Genomic DNA, 20,810 nt, shown 5'->3' with positions numbered 1-20,810 from the left:
TATTCATTCTATAAAAGTGATATTTTTCACTATTTTTCACTAATGAAAAATATCACTTTTGCTGATTTGACCAATCAAATTAATGATTAGAAAATACCAAAATAATTGACCAATCAGAAAGCCCGACATATATGTCAGCACCTGGACAGGGGAAACAAATTATCGCTGTAGGCCTAGTTAGCATACGGGGTAGGTTTTTCGTTGATAAAAAATGTAATGAACATCATTGATATAACTATTTTATATACGTATTGATTTATTATTGGCGTCACTATATATATAAATATATAGAGGATATCTAACAGTGTCTTCAGTAATACCAAATATATTTCACGAGTGGGGCTAATATTTTGATATTTTTCACGAGTGCGCAGCACGAGGCTGATATTTTGGGGCTAATATTTTGATATTTTTCACGAGTGCGCAGCACGAGTGAAAAATATCAAAATATTAGCCACACGAGTGAAATATATTTGGTATTACTGAAGACACTGTTATATATCCTCTATATATTTATATATCTAGTGACGCCAATAATAAATCAATACGTATATAAAATAGTTATATCAATGATAAATAAATATACAAAATGCATAAACAAAATAGTTATATCAATAATAAAGCAATAAATATACCGAAAAAAATATATATCAATATTAAACCAATATTACAAAAACAGTTGTGTCAATAACAAATAAATATTTACATAAACATAGGTATTTCAATAATATATCTATATAATTTACATTAAAAAACTGTTATACTTATAGTAATTCCTCGTTGGACATTAACAACTTTGTAGGTGTCATTCCATATAGATTTGTACCAATCATCAGTATCGGAAGTAACCAGGTTTTCTTTCACTCGTCTAATCTTGTGTTTATTAGAAAACGTTAAATTTACAATCTCATTCAAATTTTTGTTGTCAATCATTTTGTTTTATTCTAGAATCCCATGATTTTTTCATGTTAACGGACCACTGATGAGCCTACTATCATTACAATATTTGATTCTTAAAAATAAACCTATCATTTCTAAAACCTGATTTACATTGCAAGAGTGCCATCCCATATCACCTCTAAGTGCTAAATTATTTACTCGACGGGAGGCTCCCAAACATATCTGCATGTACTTGCCTTGTGTAATATAACAGAAACCTCTCTGTATGTATTTATACCCCCTAATCCACATCCATAAAAAAGTACTGGCTCAACTAAAGTTGTATATAGCTTGTTAAATACTTCATAAGACATTTCACCGGCATTTGAATATGTTTTAAATACAAAGATGTTAGTGTTCTACTAGCAGATTTACAAAGTTCTCTGACAGCAAAATGCAAATCTAAATGTTCTTCATACTATTCAAGGAGATATTTATGTCACCACATGAAAATTTATAATCAGTTACAGGGATGGAATTATTCCTAAAATGGACTACATTAGTTCGATTTCACTTTCTGCATCAGTTGCATAGACTTTTCATCGGGGGCAATAAGTACAATGTCGTCAGAATAAAGAAGTATGAAGATAATACACTATATCTATGCCACATTTCAGATCATTTATATCTTTTGCAAAATCATTAATATTCATAGAAAAAATTGTTAAAATATATACATACATAAATAAAAAGTTATATCAGTAAGAAATCATAATATATACAAAAATAGTTACATGTATATCAATAATAAAACTATATATTTACAAAAATAGTTATATTACATACAAATACTTATCTATATTAGGTACAAAAAATTAGATATCACACAAATGTTATATCAAACGGGAATATATTTATACATTTTGTATGAATCCATTGATTATTTATGCATGCATTTCTATCGTACGAAACAATATAAACGACGGTAAACAAAGCAAACTTGAAACAACAGGTGATATACACAGGGGGAATAACAATGGGCTAAGATGTCACGAAACAGTTATATAGGGGTAATAACAATGGGTTAATATGTCACGAAACAATTATATAGGGGTAATAACAATGGGTTAAGATGTCACGAAACAGTTAGATAGGGGGGATAACAATGGGTTAAGATGTCACGAAACAGTTATATAGGGGGGATAACAATGGGTTAAGATGTCACGAAACAGTTATATAGGGGGGATAACAATGGGTTAAGATGTCACGAAACAGTTATAAAGGGGGGATAACAATGGGTTAAGCCTTCACGAAACATGTTCTTCAGGCTGATAATGACATGGATGGACTTTAGTATTTCCCAGTGCTTGATTTAAAGTGACGTGACTCCACTCGGTCACCTTAATCTGACAAATGACCATTTCAGCGTGTGTCCACTGATGTGGTAGGTGTACGAGACTGTGATCAAATCAACAGGTCCTTTTCGTCTACACTATAATAAAATGTATACTTAAATGGTTAACAGTTTCGATTTGTCTGCAATGCGTTAATGCGAGAGTCCCGATTAAGCACTGAACCGCTGTGGTGTATCCTGATGACTTCCTTCATCTGCTGCATTGTTCTCTCTGACAATCACTTTGGATTTGTTTTCTAATTAACGATATCAGTTTGATGTGTGGTATGTGATTGCCGATCTATTGATCCCGCCCTTGTAAATCGTTATGTGTTTCTACATCTATCTGGTGTTCTCAAAGACGGACGTCGTGTCCCTCTGATTCTTGACGCGTCACAGTTCTGATTTTGTATATACATTCCGCAACTTCCTCATCGGTTGTTTTAACATAAGGACTTTTTCTAAGAGGTTTATAGGGCTTCATGGCTATTGCGATGCCATATCGGCTTCCTGCTATTTCATACTGCTCATTTCATTATTGTTTTTTCAGTTGTCACCTTACCCTCTTGAAAGTCAATCAGTACATGTGCTCAGAGCAGAACCGACATGATTCTATTCTTGTAAGTTGTCATATCGTTCTGTAACTATTTAGTCATATACATCCATGGAAATGTTTGTGCAACGTCCAGGTATAAAGGGGCATGAGACTGGAAGTTAGAGTATTGTTTTGTGTTATTTGTCTGATGAAGGTGACAAAGTCCGGTCAACGAAACGTCACGCTTACATGCAATACAGGTTGTGATACTCTTTCTTCGCGTTGTGAAGGACATATGTAAGCGCATGTGTTATGGTTTAGAGCATAACAAAAACGCTTCCACAGACAACCATTTTCTATGTTTAAAACACAGCCGTGATGCCATCCATTGTTATTTGAGTACTATCCACCAGAATTCATAGGCATCACCTGTCCAATAAGTACACAAATTAATGCACTTATTGGAGAGCTACAGGTAACATATTGGACGGTTACAGGTAACATATTGGACGGTTACAGGTAACATATTGGACGGTTATAGGTACCATATTGGACGGTTATAGGTAACATATTTGACGGTTATAGGTAACATATTGGACGGTTATAGGTAACATATTGGACGGTTATAGGTAACATATTGGACGGTTATAGGTAACATATTGGACGGTTATAGGTAACATATTGGACGGTTGTAGGTAACATATTGGACGGTTATAGGTAACATATTGGACGGTTATAGGTAACATATTGGACGGTTACAGGTAACATATTGGACGGTTATAGGTAACATATTGGACGGTTATAGGTAACATATTGGACGGTTACAGGTAACATATTGGACGGTTATAGGTAACATATTGGACGGTTATAGGTAACATATTGGACGGTTATAGGTAACATATTGAACGGTTGTAGGTAACATATTGGACGGTTATAGGTAACATATTGGACGGTTACAGGTAACATATTGGACGGTTATAGGTAATGTATTGGACGGTTATAGGTAACATATTGGACGGTTGTAGGTAACATATTGGACGGTTATAGGTAACATATTAGACGGTTATAGGTAACATATGGGACGGTTATAGGTAACATATTGGACGGTTATAGGTAACATATTGGACGGTTACAGGTAACATATTGGACGGTTATAGGTAACATATTGGGCGGTTATAGGTAACATATTGAATGGTTACATGTAAGCTTTGGAATGAGCACATTCCTATGCCATACAATGTAAACATGGTAATATCAGCAAGGGGATGGTTTGTAAACAAAAAGTAGATGCGAAAACAAACATTTATTAAATACAACACAGAATTAAGATGCACTATAATGTTTCCTTCAACGAAAGTTTGTATCACGATATTCTTTGTTTACGTGAAACATCCATATAGATGTATACCCAGACACTATAACGAAACAAAAAAGGCGAACATGAACTACACGTATTTCCTTAAAAATACTGAAATCATGATAATGACTTATTTCTGGTAAATAGTGCAGCGTTCTTCAATTTAACCTATGACATATTGACAATGTGTTGTCTTTGAATAACAAAATTGAATTGAGCAAGTCGATCGGATTTACCCTTCAATAAACACCTCGGAACAACTGGTCTTATTATTCTTATTATTGCGGAACACCTGGTCTAATTATCCTTCTTATTGCGAAACGCCTGGTCTTATCCTTATTATTGCGGAACACCTGGTCTTATTATCCTTATCATTGCGGAACACCTGGTCTTATTATCCTTATTATTGCGGAACACCTCGTCTATCTGGAACACCTGGTTTTATTTGACTAATTATCCCGGAACAGCTGGTTTTATTATACTTATTATTCCGGAACGCCTGGTCTTATTATCCTTATTATTCCAGAAGGCCTCTGTCTTATTATCCCTTTGTATGGTGTCCATTTGAGTTTCAATCAAGGGTTTGTTTGTATTTCGGCGTTGTCTACTTATCTATTACATATCATCTTGTTGCATCACAAAGCTCGTCTAGGTATGTTGTGCTCCGACGTAACATAACGCAGCTAATCATACAAAATGCTCTTAACAATGGTAAATTCGATGATTATCATATCCAACGTTCATTGATGACCAACAGTTATATAAAGAATGCTGTCATAACTCTCGTGTGTGTCCTGTAACAAGTCGAATCTGCAAAATAAAAATATCAGGCATCAGATTGACATTTAGGAGTTAATTTCTAGATTGAATGTAAATGATTCAATACATACAACTATCTGTTGTTTTGGATCAGTTCATGTATTGTGTCGGAAATCATACTATAGATCGACGTTCAAATCATACATAAAATTGAATACTAAATACCAGGAAATTTAGAATATGCTCGGTCCCTTTCATCACTAACGAGTTCTAAAAGAACGAAAAAGATGAAACAGTATCATATTCAGTATTCGGTCACGTATGTACCTATTGTATGGTGTTGTGTGTCACCAGCTTCCTCTACACTCTACAACCCACAAGGAGAACATGATCAATAGTCGACACAATCTGAATGAACTTTGGGCGGAAGTTGGTCAACGTGTGGTGCCATGCCTACATCCTTTTATGAAGTATACATAATAAACGTATTATAGACAGACTATGTTAAGTCGATGAAATACATCATGAACTGGTGGTTGTAAGATGAGTAAGGAAGCCTGCCTACACAAGATGTCTGTTTCCGAGTATTGACTGCCAGTGTGTATCATTACTGACACAGAGGGACGCCTTTTCTGCTTCCGGATATTAACGTACTTAGCGGAAGTGTTTCCCGGAAATGTGTATTCATACATCACGCTACGGCGGAAGTAATCACATTATTGACAACAATGGTCCCTGTTTTCTCTGTGCATGTCAGCAGATATGACGCCCAGTCTATAATCCTCACAATGTACCTGCATAAGAATAGGGCAGCATGGATTACACCTTCCAGGTAGGGTTTCTATTTTCCCAATTTCATATGAATGTAACATGTTATGCCGTAATGTTATTGCCGGGTTTGTTGACGGAGATGATTGCTGCAGAGTTGGATAAGAGGTTCTCAACATTGATACTGCTGTACGAGGGTCTTCCCTGGTGCGATCCAAAATATAGTGTTGGGAAATAACCTTCAGGCCGATTCTAGCATTATATGTAGTACGTAAGCTTTATGAAATGGGGCAGCATTTCCAAATTGATGATTTAATGCAAAGTTATGACCATACAATGGTACATTTTGGTATAACCCGTTCAGAACGAACGCACCGTCCTACTTAATCGTATAACTATGCCTTGTTTTATCTATTCACCACGTCATATGTTTGATAAAACCATTGCTTTTGTCTGAAAGAGTCTTTAATTGTTTTTAGATTAAAATTTTTAGCCAAAGGAACAAAAACATTTCATTTTTCCTGTTTTAAATCATAAATACCATTAGTATCATACATATACACTTACAAATCTGTTTAATTAGAAATTTATGTTTATTAAATCAATATATCATGACAGAATAATATATGTCAATAACAAATGAGCTGAAACTTAACTGTTTGTGGGGATATTATATAGATAATGTATACAGTGAAACATGATAAAGGATGATTAATAAATATCGGGTTCTTGGAACACTTCAGGCCAGCTATCAAAAGAAACACAAATCAGATATCTGATAATATCTACTAGGTTAGTCGGATTCTAGATATTCCCCGAGCTTAACCATTGACACGTATCACACCTATGTAAAGGTACGTTATGCCTCTTGACACCTTGCAGCCAAGCAATCATTCAACGAGTTCCCAGTTTTGTTTGTCTTTGAGTCAACATCCAGTAGTTCAATCAGAATGGCCAGGTATTTATATTAAGTGATATTTTTCTAAGGTTACATAATGAGCCACACTGAGGCGTGGAGTCCTTGGGGACCTGCAGTGTTACCTAGTATTATCTGTATGCAATCAGTCTGTCTATTGTAGAGCGGAATAGAGGGCATTAACTATGTACACGTCTTTGTTGAACTGGTGCCAGCTATTTACTTGTACGTGTAAAATGTGTGTAAACCTTGCTGTATTGATAGTCGATGTTATAGTATTAATAGTAGTATATATATCGGTTAAATTGATTAGTCAAATTGACCAGCTAACGATTTCGTATCAGACAATTCATCATATAGCATTTGCTGTTACGTTTTCAGATATCCTTGTTTTTGTTCACCATATAACTTTGTACAATTCTTTGAATTTTGCAATGGTAATTCTAAATGATCTTAGCAATGTTACCTCTGTTTCCTTAATTATTAAAGGTTTCGATATATCCGCTAAACTTTACACGCCTACCGGCTAATGTGGGGCGGCTGATCCTCTGATCGAATGGGGAAATGTCAAAAGGTCATATTAAAATACTCTATGCATCTGGAATTAGGGCGTGGGCATGTAAAAGTACTTATATATTTCGGAAATTTGCAAAAAAATAAACAAATAAACATGATGTATTATAAATAAAAAGCTAGGCAATTTTTATTTAAATGCGAAAATGTTTAACTGTGATATATTCCCCGAATCCAAATTCTATATCATTGTAAAAAAAAACATTCATTAAAATCCGCGTAAATATATAGGCGATAAAACGCAGAATTGGACATGTTGTTAATTACACCAAATTATTACGGTGGGACATGATGTTAACCACACTGACTTATTACGGTGGGACATGTTGTTAACTACAATAACGTATTACAGAGGGACATGATGTTAACTACACAGACTTATCACGGTGGGACCTGTTGTTAACTACACAGACTTATCACGGTGGGACATGATGTTAACTACACTGAATTATTACGGAGGGAAATTATGTTAACCACACTAACTTATTACGGTGGGACATGATGTTAACTACACAGACTTATTACGATGGGACATGTTGTTAACTACACTGAATTATTACGATGGGACATGATGTTAACTACACTAACGTATTACCGTGGGACATGTTGTTAACTACACAGACTTATTACGGTGGGACCTGTTGTTAACTACACAGACTTATCACGGTGGGACATGATGTTAACTACACTGAATTATTACGGAGGGAAATTATGTTAACCACACTAACTTATTACGGTGGGACATGATGTTAACTACACAGACTTATTACGATGGGACATGTTGTTAACTACACTGAATTATTACGATGGGACATGATGTTAACTACACTAACGTATTACAGAGGGACATGATGTTAACTACACAGACTTATTACCGTGGGACATGATGTTAACTACACTGAATTATTACGGTGGGACATGTTGTTAACTACACTAACGTATTACAGAGGGACATGATGTTAACTACACAGACTTATTACCGTGGGACATGGTAACTACACTGAATTATTACGGTGGGACATGATGCTAACTACACTGACTTATTACGGTGGGACAAGATGTTAACTAAACTGACTTATTACGGTGGGACATGTTGTAAACCACACTGACTTATTACGGTGGGACATGATGTTTACTACACAGACTTATTACCGTGGGACATGTTGTTTACTACACTGACTTATTACGGTGGGACATGATGTTAACTACACTGAATTATTACGGTGGGACATGATGTTAACTACACTAACGTATTACAGAGGGACATGTTGTTAACTACAATAACTTATTACGGTGGGACATGATGTTTACTACACAGACTTATTACCGTGGGACATGATGGTAACTACACTGACTTATTACGGAGGGACATGTTGTTAACCACACTGAATTATTACGGTGGGACATGATGTTAACTACACTGAATTATTACCGTGGGACATGGTAACTACACTGAATTATTACCGTGGGACATGATGTTAACTACACTGTCTTATTACGGTGGGACATGATGTTAACTACACTAACGTATTACAGAGGGACATGATGTTAACTACACAGACTTATTACCGTGGGACATCATGTTAACTACATTGACTTATTACCGTGGGACATGTTGTTAACTACACTGAATTATTACGGTGGGACATGATGTTAACTACACTGACTTATTACCGTGGGACATGGTAACTACACTGAATTATTACGGCGGGACATGATGTTAACTACACTGAATTATTACCGTGGGACATGATGTTAACTACACAGACTTATTACCGTGGGACATGTTGTTAACTACACTGAATTATTACGGTGGGACATGATGTTAACTACACTGACTTATTACGATGGGACATGCTGTTAACTACAATAACGTATTACAGAGGGACATGATGTTAACTACACAGACTTATTACCGTGGGACATCATGTTAACTACATTGACTTATTACGGTGGGACATGATGTTAACTACACTGAATTATTACGGTGGGACATGATGTTAACTACACTGAATTATTACGGTGGGACATGATGTTAACTACACTGACTTATTACGTTGGGACATGATGTTAACTACACTGACTTATTACAGTGGGACATGATGTTTACTACACTGTCTTATTACGGTGGGACATGTTGTTTACTACACTGACTTATTACGTTGGGACATGATGTTAACTACACTGACTTATTACAGTGGGACATGATGTTTACTACACTGACTTATTACGTTGGGACATGATGTTTACTACACTGTCTTATTACGGTGGGACATGTTGTTTACTACACTGACTTATTACGTTGGGACATGATGTTAACTACACTAACGTATTACGGAGGGACATGATGTTAACTACACTGACTTATTACGGTGGGACATGATGTTAACTACACAGACTTATTACGGTGGGACATGATGTTAACTACACAGACTTATTACGGTGGGACATGATGTTAACTACACTGACTTATTACGGTGGGACATGATGTTAACTACACTGAATTATTACGTTGGGACATGATGTTAACTACACTGAATTATTACGGTGGGACATGATGTTAACTACACAGACTTATTACGAAGGGACATGTTGTTAACTTCACTGACTTATTACGGAGGGACATGATGTTAACCACACTAACGTATTACCGTGGGACATGTTGTTAACCACACTGACGTATTACTGTGGGACATGATGTTAACTACACTGAACTACACTGACGTATTACGGTGGGACATGATGTTAAATGCACAGACTTATTACCGTGGGACATGATGTTAACTACACTGAATTATTACGGTGGGACATCATGTTAACTACACTGAATTATTACGGTGGGACATGATGTTAACTACACAGACTTATTACGATGGAACATGTTGTTAACCACACTGACTTATTACGGTGGGACATGATGTTAACTACACTGAATTATTACGGTGGGACATGATGTTAACTACACTGAATTATTACGGCGGGACATGATGTTAACTACACAGACTTATTACCGTGGGACATGATGTTAACTACACTGAATTATTACGGTGGGACATGTTGTTAACCACACTGAATTATTACGGTGGGACATGATGTTAACTACACTGACTTATTACGGTGGGACATGTTGTTAACTACACTGAATTATTACGGTGGGACATGATGTTTACTACACTGACTTATTACGGTGGGACATCATGTTTACTACACTAACTTATTACGGTGGGACATGATGTTAACCACACTGACTTATTACGGTGGGACATGATGTTAACTACACTGAATTATTACGTTGGGACATAATGTTAACTACAATAACGTATTACAGAGGGACATGATGTTAACTACACAGACATATTACCGTGGGACATGATGTTACCTACACTGAATTATTACGGTGGGACATGTTGTTAACCACACTGAATTATTACGGTGGGACATGATGTTAACTACACTGACTTATTACGGTGGGACATGTTGTTAACTACACTGAATTATTACGGTGGGACATGATGTTTACTACACTGACTTATTACGGTGGGACATCATGTTTACTACACTAACTTATTACGATGGGACATGATGTTAACTTCACTGAATTATTACGGTGGGACATGTTGTTAACTACACTGAATTATTACGGTGGGACATGTTGTTTACTACACTAACTTATTACGGTGGGACATGTTGTTTACCTCACTAACATATTACCGTGGGACATGTTGTTTACTACACTAACTTATTACGGTGGGACATGTTGTTTACTACACTAACTTATTACGGTGGGACATGTTGTTTACCTCACTAACATATTACCGTGGGACATGTTGTTAACTACAATAACGTATTACAGTGGGTCATGTTGTTTACTACACTAACTTATTACGGTGGGACATGTTGTTTACTACACTGAATTATTACGGTGGGACATGATGTTAACTACACTGAATTATTACGGTGGGACATGTTGTTAACTACACTGACTTATTACGGTGGGACATGTTGTTTACTACACTGACTTATTACGGTGGGACATGATGTTAACTACACTGAATTATTACGGTGGGACATGATGTTAACTACACTGAATTATTACGGTGGGACATGTTGTTAACTACACTGACTTATTACGGTGGCACATGTTGTTTACTACACTGACTTATTACGGTGGGACATGATGTTAACTACAATAACGTATTACAGAGGGACATGATGTTAACTACACAGACATATTACCGTGGGACATGATGTTAACTACACTGACTTATTACGGTGGGACATGATGTTAACTACACTGAATTATTACGGTGGGACATGTTGTTAACTACACTGACTTATTACGGTGGGACATGTTGTTAACTACAATAACGTATTACAGTGGGTCATGTTGTTTACTACACTGAATTATTACGGTGGGACATGTTGTTTACTACACTAATTTAGCTTATTACTGATTATAAAACGTTATATAACACACAAGATTACGTATATTTTTAAATCTCATTTATATTTATAAATTCCACACCGGTCTGCGGTGTAGACTACAAACAATGTAGGTACTTCTAACTCCTGTATTCAGTTCTACCTGGTCCTTTGTCATCGATACTGACGCCAACCCGTTAGTTGGAGACTGATTTACCGTAAAAAGAACCGTTAGTCTGAAACTAATATATCGTATACACATGTAGACCTAGAACTAAACTGTGGCCAATCAGTTCATGTTATGAGTCAAATGAAAATGATTGATAAGAAGGATATGTAGTTGTAAGGTTATTTATGTTAACAGTTTTGTTGGACAGTTTTGTGGGAACAGTTATGTGAGATGTATACCATACTTGCCTTATCTGTTTCTAAATATAGTCTACTACATAGTCTGGACTGATTATATATATACGCGTCCTATCATTATCTACACTCTATATACCGTCAGTCTGTCAGTAAACAAGGGTAACATACTAAGGACATACTAATTGATTACAACCATTTCATTCTAACATTCCACTATCGGATCACTGCTTTCCTTAATGTCGCTATTGATGATTTGACATCTAATTATATATAGTGTCGTCATTCCTGAAAAAAAAAAAATACAAGTAAATATATCATGTATGCTGTGAATTGTAGTTTACAAGTACTTTATATGTTGCAAATTGCAATAAGGAATGACTATGATATAAAAAGCCGGATCTATATAACACTGTGCCAATCTATATATTGGTCGATATGTGTATGTGTGCTCTGTAAGTGTGTGTTGTATTTATATTTAAATGTATATGCGCGAGCGCGCCATGTCAACTTACGTCATCTAGCGATATGCATACAAATATATATTACATATGTACAGGTAAATTTAAAAAATCAGATGATAAGTGTGATTTTTGTTCTTACCGTCAACGTGACGAAAGACCGATTAATGTACTACATAGATTATATATGTCAGTCTGAGATAGCACATACGGTGAGGCATGCAAACATATACCTAAAAAATAGTCACAGAGACCAGCTTACTCCGCCGGTACAAGGAAGTCATTCTGATTGGCTTAAAACGTCCCAATCATATATCCGTTTTCCGGGAGCACAATGTGTCTATGACCTCGTCAAAATACCTGTACGGTTGAACGTTCAGCTTCCTGCTGGCTGACAGAGCCGTCGTCTGACTCTGTTTGTGGATTAGCGGCCTATGCGACTAGTCTGGCTTCGTGTTACCTTCTGTTTCACATTTATATATAGAAATAAATTTCGTTTATATTGTTATCAAGCTCTCGCTTTTAACGTATAGCGCCTTATCATTACCATGTTTGTAAAACTAAGCTAACATGACAAAGTTATGACGAATACTCACTGATTGCACAAGCTGACAAGGCTTAAATAATATGTAGCAAACTATTTTTACCATATTTACGGATATATAGGTGTAAATCTCTGAACATGTGCACATGCTATATGAACCAATAAGTTTTCAATAAGTTTAAGAGCTGCATGACTTTCTGTTAAACCTAAATAATTTCCAATTTCAAAATAAAATTTGATCGTATCCATATGAGACCTATGCAATCAGATCCAATGCATTCTTGCATAGGAAGACAAAGCATGTAGCCCCCAGACAAGTTCTCAATAAGATATATATTATTTTGGTGGTAAGTAATCGTTCTCAAACATTAACATTAAATTTAAAAAAAAAAAGTATTAGTATTTGTACGTGTTCAGCTGTGTGTGACTGTGATTATATAGTATATGTGTGTACGTGTGTAAATGAGTGCACTAGCATGGAGAGACAATAGGAGGACCGCGCGTCCCCTGCGTATCATGGTCCGATGTCTTATGTGAGTGACCGTAACAAACGTCTGCTGGACACTCTGACACAGGTTAGTGGCTTCACATCACATACAGTGTATCGATCGGGTTTGCTTTGGGTAGAGGCTGTAACAGAAAGTGCATGGTAGTCTTGACAACGAATTTCATATTATACAGCGTTAATCGCATCCTGATACTTTAACAGTTTTACAACAAACTTTACTGTTCGGTTATTGCTTTTGAAGAAAAAATAAGAAATGTGTTTCTTACCTGAGATATTGTTTAATTGTGATGAAAATGGGTATCTCATCATGGGTTTTTCCAAATCGACATATATAAGAAGGTATGATAAAGGTGTTTGGCTGTCGTCACCTGAAACAGCATCCATGAAACTTTGACATGTTGGCGCTGAATGAAGCTCCATGTGTTATATATAATATCTACATAAGTACAGTTTGGGAAACTGATTTTCATGCCAGAATCTATCAGAATTATAAACATGATATTTTAGTAGACTTAGTTATTTTAACATACAAACTGAAAGTAGGTAACTAGTTTCCAAGAAAATGACTTGATAAGATTACTCCTTAGATGAGTATCTTCAATCTTAAGTAGATTTGTCTCAGTCAAATATCAGGTAAATATGTATCTACAAGGTAGGCGTTAAGATGTTAACACAATGCAGAAAGAAGTTACAAAACATAGATTTGGACACTTCTGTCGGGCCCACGAAACATAGATTTGGACACTTCTGTTCGACCCACGAAACATAGAGTTGGACACTTCTGTTGGACCCACGAAACATAGATTTGGACACTTCTGTTGGACTCACGAAACATAGATTTGGACACTTCTGTCGGGCCCACGAAACATAGATTTGGACACTTCTGTTAGACTCACGAAACATAGATTTGGACACTTCTGTTGGACTCACGAAACATAGATTTGGGCACTTCTGTTGGACTCACGAAACATAGATTTGGACACTTCTGTTGGACTCACGAAACATAGATTTGGACACTTCTGTTGGACTCACGAAACATAGATTTGGACACTTCTGTTAGACCCACGAAACATAGATTTGGACACTTCTGTTGGACCCACGAAACATAGATTTGGACACTTCTGTTATACCCACGAAACATAGATTTGGACACTTCTGTTGGACTCACGAAACATAGATTTGGACACTTCTGTTGGACTAAGTTGTTACTTTAATTTTGACTGGTACGGCGAAAACATGTCCTCCATGTTTTGTACATGGCGTATAAATCATTTGAGCTTTTCAATGTGGACAATACTTGGAGCTGATATTCTTCCTCTAATGAAGACGTCACTACATTTATGGAACAAAGCCTGTGTGTTTTACATAATACATCCGAAGACACGAAAGCTTAACTGAGTTGTAACAAGTAAATACATTTTTTTTATAAAGTGATGATAATAAACACAATAAATATCCAAAGTGGTGATTAGTATGCATACTTAATTATAGAAATCAAATAGAATAATATATATGTATGTGTGTGTGAGTGTGTGTGTGGGTGTGTGTGTGAGTGTGTGTGATAGGCTGTATTTGTTCCGAAATATTGATTTATTACTTGTATTGTAATCAACACCTGCAATAGCAAAAAAGAATTAATTTAATTACCTACATCAAAATATAAGAAATTTAGTCGTTTTTATATGATAATGAATTAATTCCAATGTATTAAACTGTTTTTACTTTGAATGATATTGAACTATTTTTGTATATAAAAAACCTAATTCATTAAGGCGTCTCTATGTTCAATAACACTGAGGTAATTCATGAGCAGATATAACATTGGTTATTGAAGTCACCTCAGTAGAATAAGTTAACAATTTATGAACATATCCATGGAGTATCTAGTCTCCATATATTAATGGGATAAATTTCAAACACAGAAAAAATAACAAATAAAGCCTTCTCAATATAAAATGATAGTAAAATAATAATCCGTGTACATATACAATTGCATTTTATGTTTATATATATATGATAAATAAAAATAAAATTCTCTATATCAGGTTATGATATAATCCTTGGTATTTAATTGAAATAATAGTGACACTGTGTGTTTATGAAGATAAGATTGAAATAACTCCTATACAGTTATCATGGATTATGTCACGTCTAAAGAAAAAAAACGGTCTGAGAAAAAACAAACTATGGTATGATTCAGTTTTGTGTCAACCTTAACTCCTTAATATGATGACAAGTTAACAAATGAACTGAATATTTTGTGTACGGCTTTTAAGTAAAAAGTACTAAAATTACCTCTGGAATGCGCCGTGTTGGGAGTCTTCACAGCAGAAACAAAACTGATAATGAATTTATTGTTTGTTCAAAGTGATATACAAGGACTTCAGAAGATAAGAGATAATAAAAAGTAAATGTTAGTAGGCGATGGATATACATAATAAAAAGTAAATATCAGTCAGCGATGGGTTTACTTAGATATTGCCTAGCATCGAACATGTATTGCTTTCTACACAAGTTAGGGGTATCATAGATAAATTCAATTATACAATAGCAGTAATAGATCTAGACCAGTTAAAATTAATATTTACCATCACTTGATCAATAAATACTGTTTAACTGTCATTATTATACTATTCACCGGGTTAAAAGTTATAATATTTAAATACAGTGATTGATATTTCTGGCTTTATGTTGTGTATTTGCTTGCATGTTGTCTTTGCTTGCTTTCTTTTTAGGTTTTATTGATTTGATTACATACAACTAAATTATGTAGATATGTGAGCATTGTTTGTGTTTATCTGAGGAAAAGAAGTTGACATTTTTATGTAGATTTATCTTATTCTTTTGTCATTTCAAAGCCAAAACTATGATTTAAAAGGAATTAGGCTATGATTATATTTTCTGCTCACCTGATGCAATAATATGTGTAAATCAAGAATATCAAACCGTGGCCAAAATTCTTTAAACTAAACCAATTACAAGACACAGTGTGATATCAGTTTTTACCTTCTCTGTACACATCTAAAGTGCTGCAATATATGGCAGATAAAATGTTATTTTGGACGGAATCAATTCATAAACTTTGAAGCTGTTCATCTTACCACAATTTCCGCAATTCCTTAAAAAGTGTGACATTAGTAGGTAGGCGCTATATGATTGAAGTGTATTAAGGGACATAAAAACCGTGACAGGTTTGAGAGCATCCATCAGGATTGAGTATTGCTGTCTATCACAGACTTCATTTACATACTTTATAACGATAGTTACACAATCACAGTAATATTTTTTCAATAAACCGGAAACATACAAAATTATAAAATAATTAAAAACATTGTGTAACGATGGACAGTCCATGTATAGTATATGTCTCGTCAGTACTTAAGGAGTAAATAGGTTTAAAGATTCTGTAGATAAATCACATAGAATATATTTGTAGAAAAAAAAATATGATCACTTAATGGAGAATTCAATAAACTTCCGATCCAAAAACAATATATTTTCTAGTAGAATTGTAAAGTTAACAGTGCAAAAATGCAATTCAACTTCTGCGTTCATATCATACTTAATAATTTTGAGAAAAACTTTCGGGGAAAGAAATCAGATATATATCAAGAAACAATTTTCAGTGATGTCGTTTTTTTTATGTTAGCTTTCACCCAGTGACGTGAGATAATCAAGGAATGCTTGTCTAAGTTTTTTGACGATGCCATTTTTTTTTTATTTCGTTCTGCTTATATCGGGAGAGGATGAATGTTTTACTTCTTGGTAATAAAAATTGGAGATTTCTGAAACAATTTTTTTTAATGTATACGAATTTGAGATATTATGATACTAATTTTTTTTAATGTATACGAATTTGAGATATTATGATACTGAGTTGTTTTGTTCAAAGTGACTCTGAAATTTCGGAATGACGTCACTACTACTAACCGATCTCAGCAGTTAATTGTAAGTTTTGGGTAAAATGTAGGGTTCGACAGGAAACTGAGAGAATTCTCCTGGTCTGTACGGTACAAGGAGTGATATAGTCTTAATATTGCTGGGTTCACTGACAACAATATATATGAAGATTGTGTGGAGATCTCTCTGATACTCTCTCTTTGTTGAAATCAACAAAAAAAGCAAATAAAAGTATATTACTGATATTACCATACACATAGTTTATAAAATCAGAGATTTTAGGACAAAAAAAATGCCTGTTGATTTTTGTGTGATTTTTTCTGAACACAAACTTATGGTAATCACGTTTGCAGACATTAACAAGTCTTTTGTTTAGCATAAGCAGAGTTCACTAATTTACCAAGACAACAAATACCTAATGATATATACGGTATAGTTCTGGGTTGGGTGTAATTGCTTTATGTATTGGAACCAGGTAGGTTTGGCTCTGTTGGGACGGATAATGTCGAGTAGTAATAATTGAATGGAATTGTCAATCCTAGCACCATCACTGGACTACTGTGTTTTATTATAAGATACATTAATGGTCCACAAACTGTTTACATCAAAATATATAGCAATATATAATTTGACTCAAGATCATCATCGACTACATTATCTAAATCATTGCTTATATCTTAAGTTTCTTTGAAGTTGTCGGCAAATTCACACCATTAATTTGATCCTCTCGATCAGTCTGCTCTTTATCAAGTGGTTATTACATGTGATTAGATGAAGCTTACCATTTAGATGCCGCTGTTTCTTCCTGTATATTTTTTTCTGTTGCGTTTCTGGTTTCTACCAGTTTGTCTTCTCACCAGTTTCAGTCAGGCGGTCAGCTCGTTGGCTATCTGATTAGGTGTTCAGGAAATAATTAGTTAATTTTAGGAGTTGTGATAATTGATAAATATGAAATCATTCCAAAGCATTGTTTTATTTGTTTGTTCGTAAGCATTAATTCGATCATTATAAACGAAAAAATACATATTCCTTTATGTTTATAATTATATATGCTGTGTGCTATTTGGATTGTCATTCCTGGTGTTTTATTGAATCAGTTGCTTTTTCCTATCGACTATGATATATCACTTTTTATGCTAATACTCACTGCGTTTTTGTATATCCTGATTTCTCATCAAAGTTATGATATCACGCGTAAGAACATGATTATGAATGTATAATTGACGTTTATTGGAGTACAATTAACAATAATTATCGATCCGTGCCTAATCAGGAGATCATGTGTGTCTTCGTACCCCTCTCTTATCACACATTATAGCTTACAAATCATTAAAATAAAAACAATTCTAAATACTTAATGACAAATTGTAAGAGAATAGAAAATGGTTATCAACATGGTATGTTTATGAAAAATATCAAGACCAAGAGCTTGATGATGAAAATTAATTCAAACATAATGGGATATACTGGGGTAATCATCACACATAATGACTATGAAGTAGAACTTCGGATTTCAAATGTTATGTTCGAAATATAATTATAAGTTCATCATAGGTTTTGAATTATTATTGTTTCATTTCCCATTATAATAGCTTATATTCAAACTATTTTTTCTTTGATATAAGATCTTAATCGATTTGGTGATTTGTTTTGTGAAATCGATAATTGAAAATCATAAATCAAACTTGTTATATATGATATTGTCAAGGCGAAAGTGGCTGATGAAGGCCAACGTTGGTATCTGATTTCTATAGCTAATTGTCCTTGACGTCTTGTGCGTGACTTTCCAATTCCTTTCTCATTATACAAAGCGGCGTCATATATATTGAATTATAATAATCATGATTAATATCGAAAGTAAAAAACATCTGCAGTCGATACAAAATGGCATTACAAAATTAATCTATTACGTCATATAACGCATGATGTACATTATAAAAGACCAGTAAAAAGTGTAGCATTAATGCTTCACAATATTTTGAGGTTAAATAATAAGAGATGGATTGATATGACATGGTTTGAATATAAATTGAAAGGTTTAAAATATTAATCACAAGATGTAGAAATCTAGTACAATGTTTGACATGCCATTTTAAAATATCACTCACACAATCTAGAATGTTTGTGTAACGTTCAGCACGCCATACGCAATGTTGCTCATTTATCCTAGTATGAAGACATTTTGTTGTTAGGCGTTTAACAGAAGGTACACAGCATTTAGAATATTGAATATAATTAATTGCTCATTGATATTTGTCTTGATTAACCCAATAAATGTGTATACATATATATACACTGTACACAATTGTAAATTTTAACCGATTGTTTTTCTTACTCGGTAATTAAAACTTTGAAATGAGTACATGACCACAAACATCAAACTATTTTTAAAACGTTAATTGAACCATATTATACTACTAACTCTACAATACCATTTATACTGACAATGCAATATATTTAGTATGATATCGTGAGACATATGTCAATGTACATACCTATATATGGAGGACCAGAACATTCCTTGTCTGTAATAGAACCAAAAACATAAGTTTTGAAACACTATATTGGATTTTAACCCCTTTATATTTATACAGGTACACACGTGTGTTTGAATTTCAGTTTCAGTTTTCAATGTGTTTCAGTTTCGACATAGGTGGCGGTTACCATCTAAAAAAATGTCTTCCTTATTAACACGACACACTAGTTCTATTTTTAAATACAGTGTTCTAAAAATAGATTTCGGAAATTCAGCAGAGCTAAACTTAATATATTTAGGATAAAAGTGGTTTTCAGCATGCTTTAATGACATTAGACCGTTCATTATGTTAACGCCCACCTCGCTGCCGAAAATGTTACAGCACACCTATCGATCTGTTTCAATGTCAGACAAACCTGTATCCCATTCCCATACAATACAAGCGGTATAGTTGTATCATATACACAGGTACTCTAGACTGTACCATATACACAGGTGTAATAATATATATCATATACACAGGTACCCTGGACTGAACAGTATACACAGGTGTAATAGTCTGTATCGTATACACAGGTAAACTGGTCTGTACCGTAGAGACTACTAAGATAGTTTGATGGTTTAAAATTGAATATCGTTACTGACGAGTTCTAGAGCCACTAAACTGATAGTGATATAGTTTAAAGTCAAAATAATTAATAATGAACGGTTCCATTGGCTACAAGTGTGAAGTTTGTTTATTGCTTTGAGATTGATGGGTTTTAACAAGTTGGATAAATCCCGAATGTCACATATACAGCGGCTTAGAATAATACAGTACACAGGATCAATCAAGGGATAGCGACAGTATAGTCATATCGGGGTTAATGTACCAGACATATCGGGGTTAATGTACCAGACATATCGGGGTTAATGTACCAGACATATCGGGGTTAATGTACCAGACATATTTGGGT

The 20,810-nt window shown here is 34.6% G+C and overlaps 1 protein-coding gene and 1 long non-coding RNA gene across 7 annotated transcripts in view; one reads left to right on the top strand and one right to left on the bottom strand.

Moving 5' to 3' along the window:
• Positions 1-20,810, top strand: part of LOC117336419 (transcription factor ETV6-like) — an 85,448-nt gene that overhangs the window by 19,435 nt on the left and 45,203 nt on the right. For 2 of the 5 annotated variants that reach the window (XM_033896930.1, XM_033896929.1), the window contains exon 1: positions 13,443-13,545. The exons of 2 other annotated variants lie outside the window; for them this stretch is intronic. In XM_033896930.1, the coding sequence (XP_033752821.1) occupies positions 13,495-13,545 (51 nt within the window). In that variant the 5' untranslated portion in view covers positions 13,443-13,494. Of the gene's footprint in view, positions 1-5,646; positions 5,756-13,442; positions 13,546-20,810 lie in introns of those variants that run through there. One more of the 5 variants, XM_033896932.1, reaches the window with a different exon arrangement.
• Positions 1,736-18,954, bottom strand: LOC117336420. Of its 2 annotated transcripts, none has more exons than XR_004534612.1 (4): positions 18,161-18,954; positions 13,745-13,846; positions 5,251-13,600; positions 1,736-4,974 (listed from the first exon to the last, which is right to left on the bottom strand). It is a non-coding gene; the product is annotated as an uncharacterized LOC117336420 (long non-coding RNA). The 2 variants fall into 2 exon arrangements; XR_004534613.1 differs by having other exon boundaries at positions 5,489-13,600.

Source organism: Pecten maximus, chromosome 10 (genome assembly GCF_902652985.1).
Source record: "Pecten maximus chromosome 10, xPecMax1.1, whole genome shotgun sequence".
NCBI classification, from domain to species: domain Eukaryota; kingdom Metazoa; phylum Mollusca; class Bivalvia; order Pectinida; family Pectinidae; genus Pecten; species Pecten maximus.
Note: the sequence above shows the minus strand (reverse complement) of the source record. Positions and strands in the feature narration are given on the sequence as shown.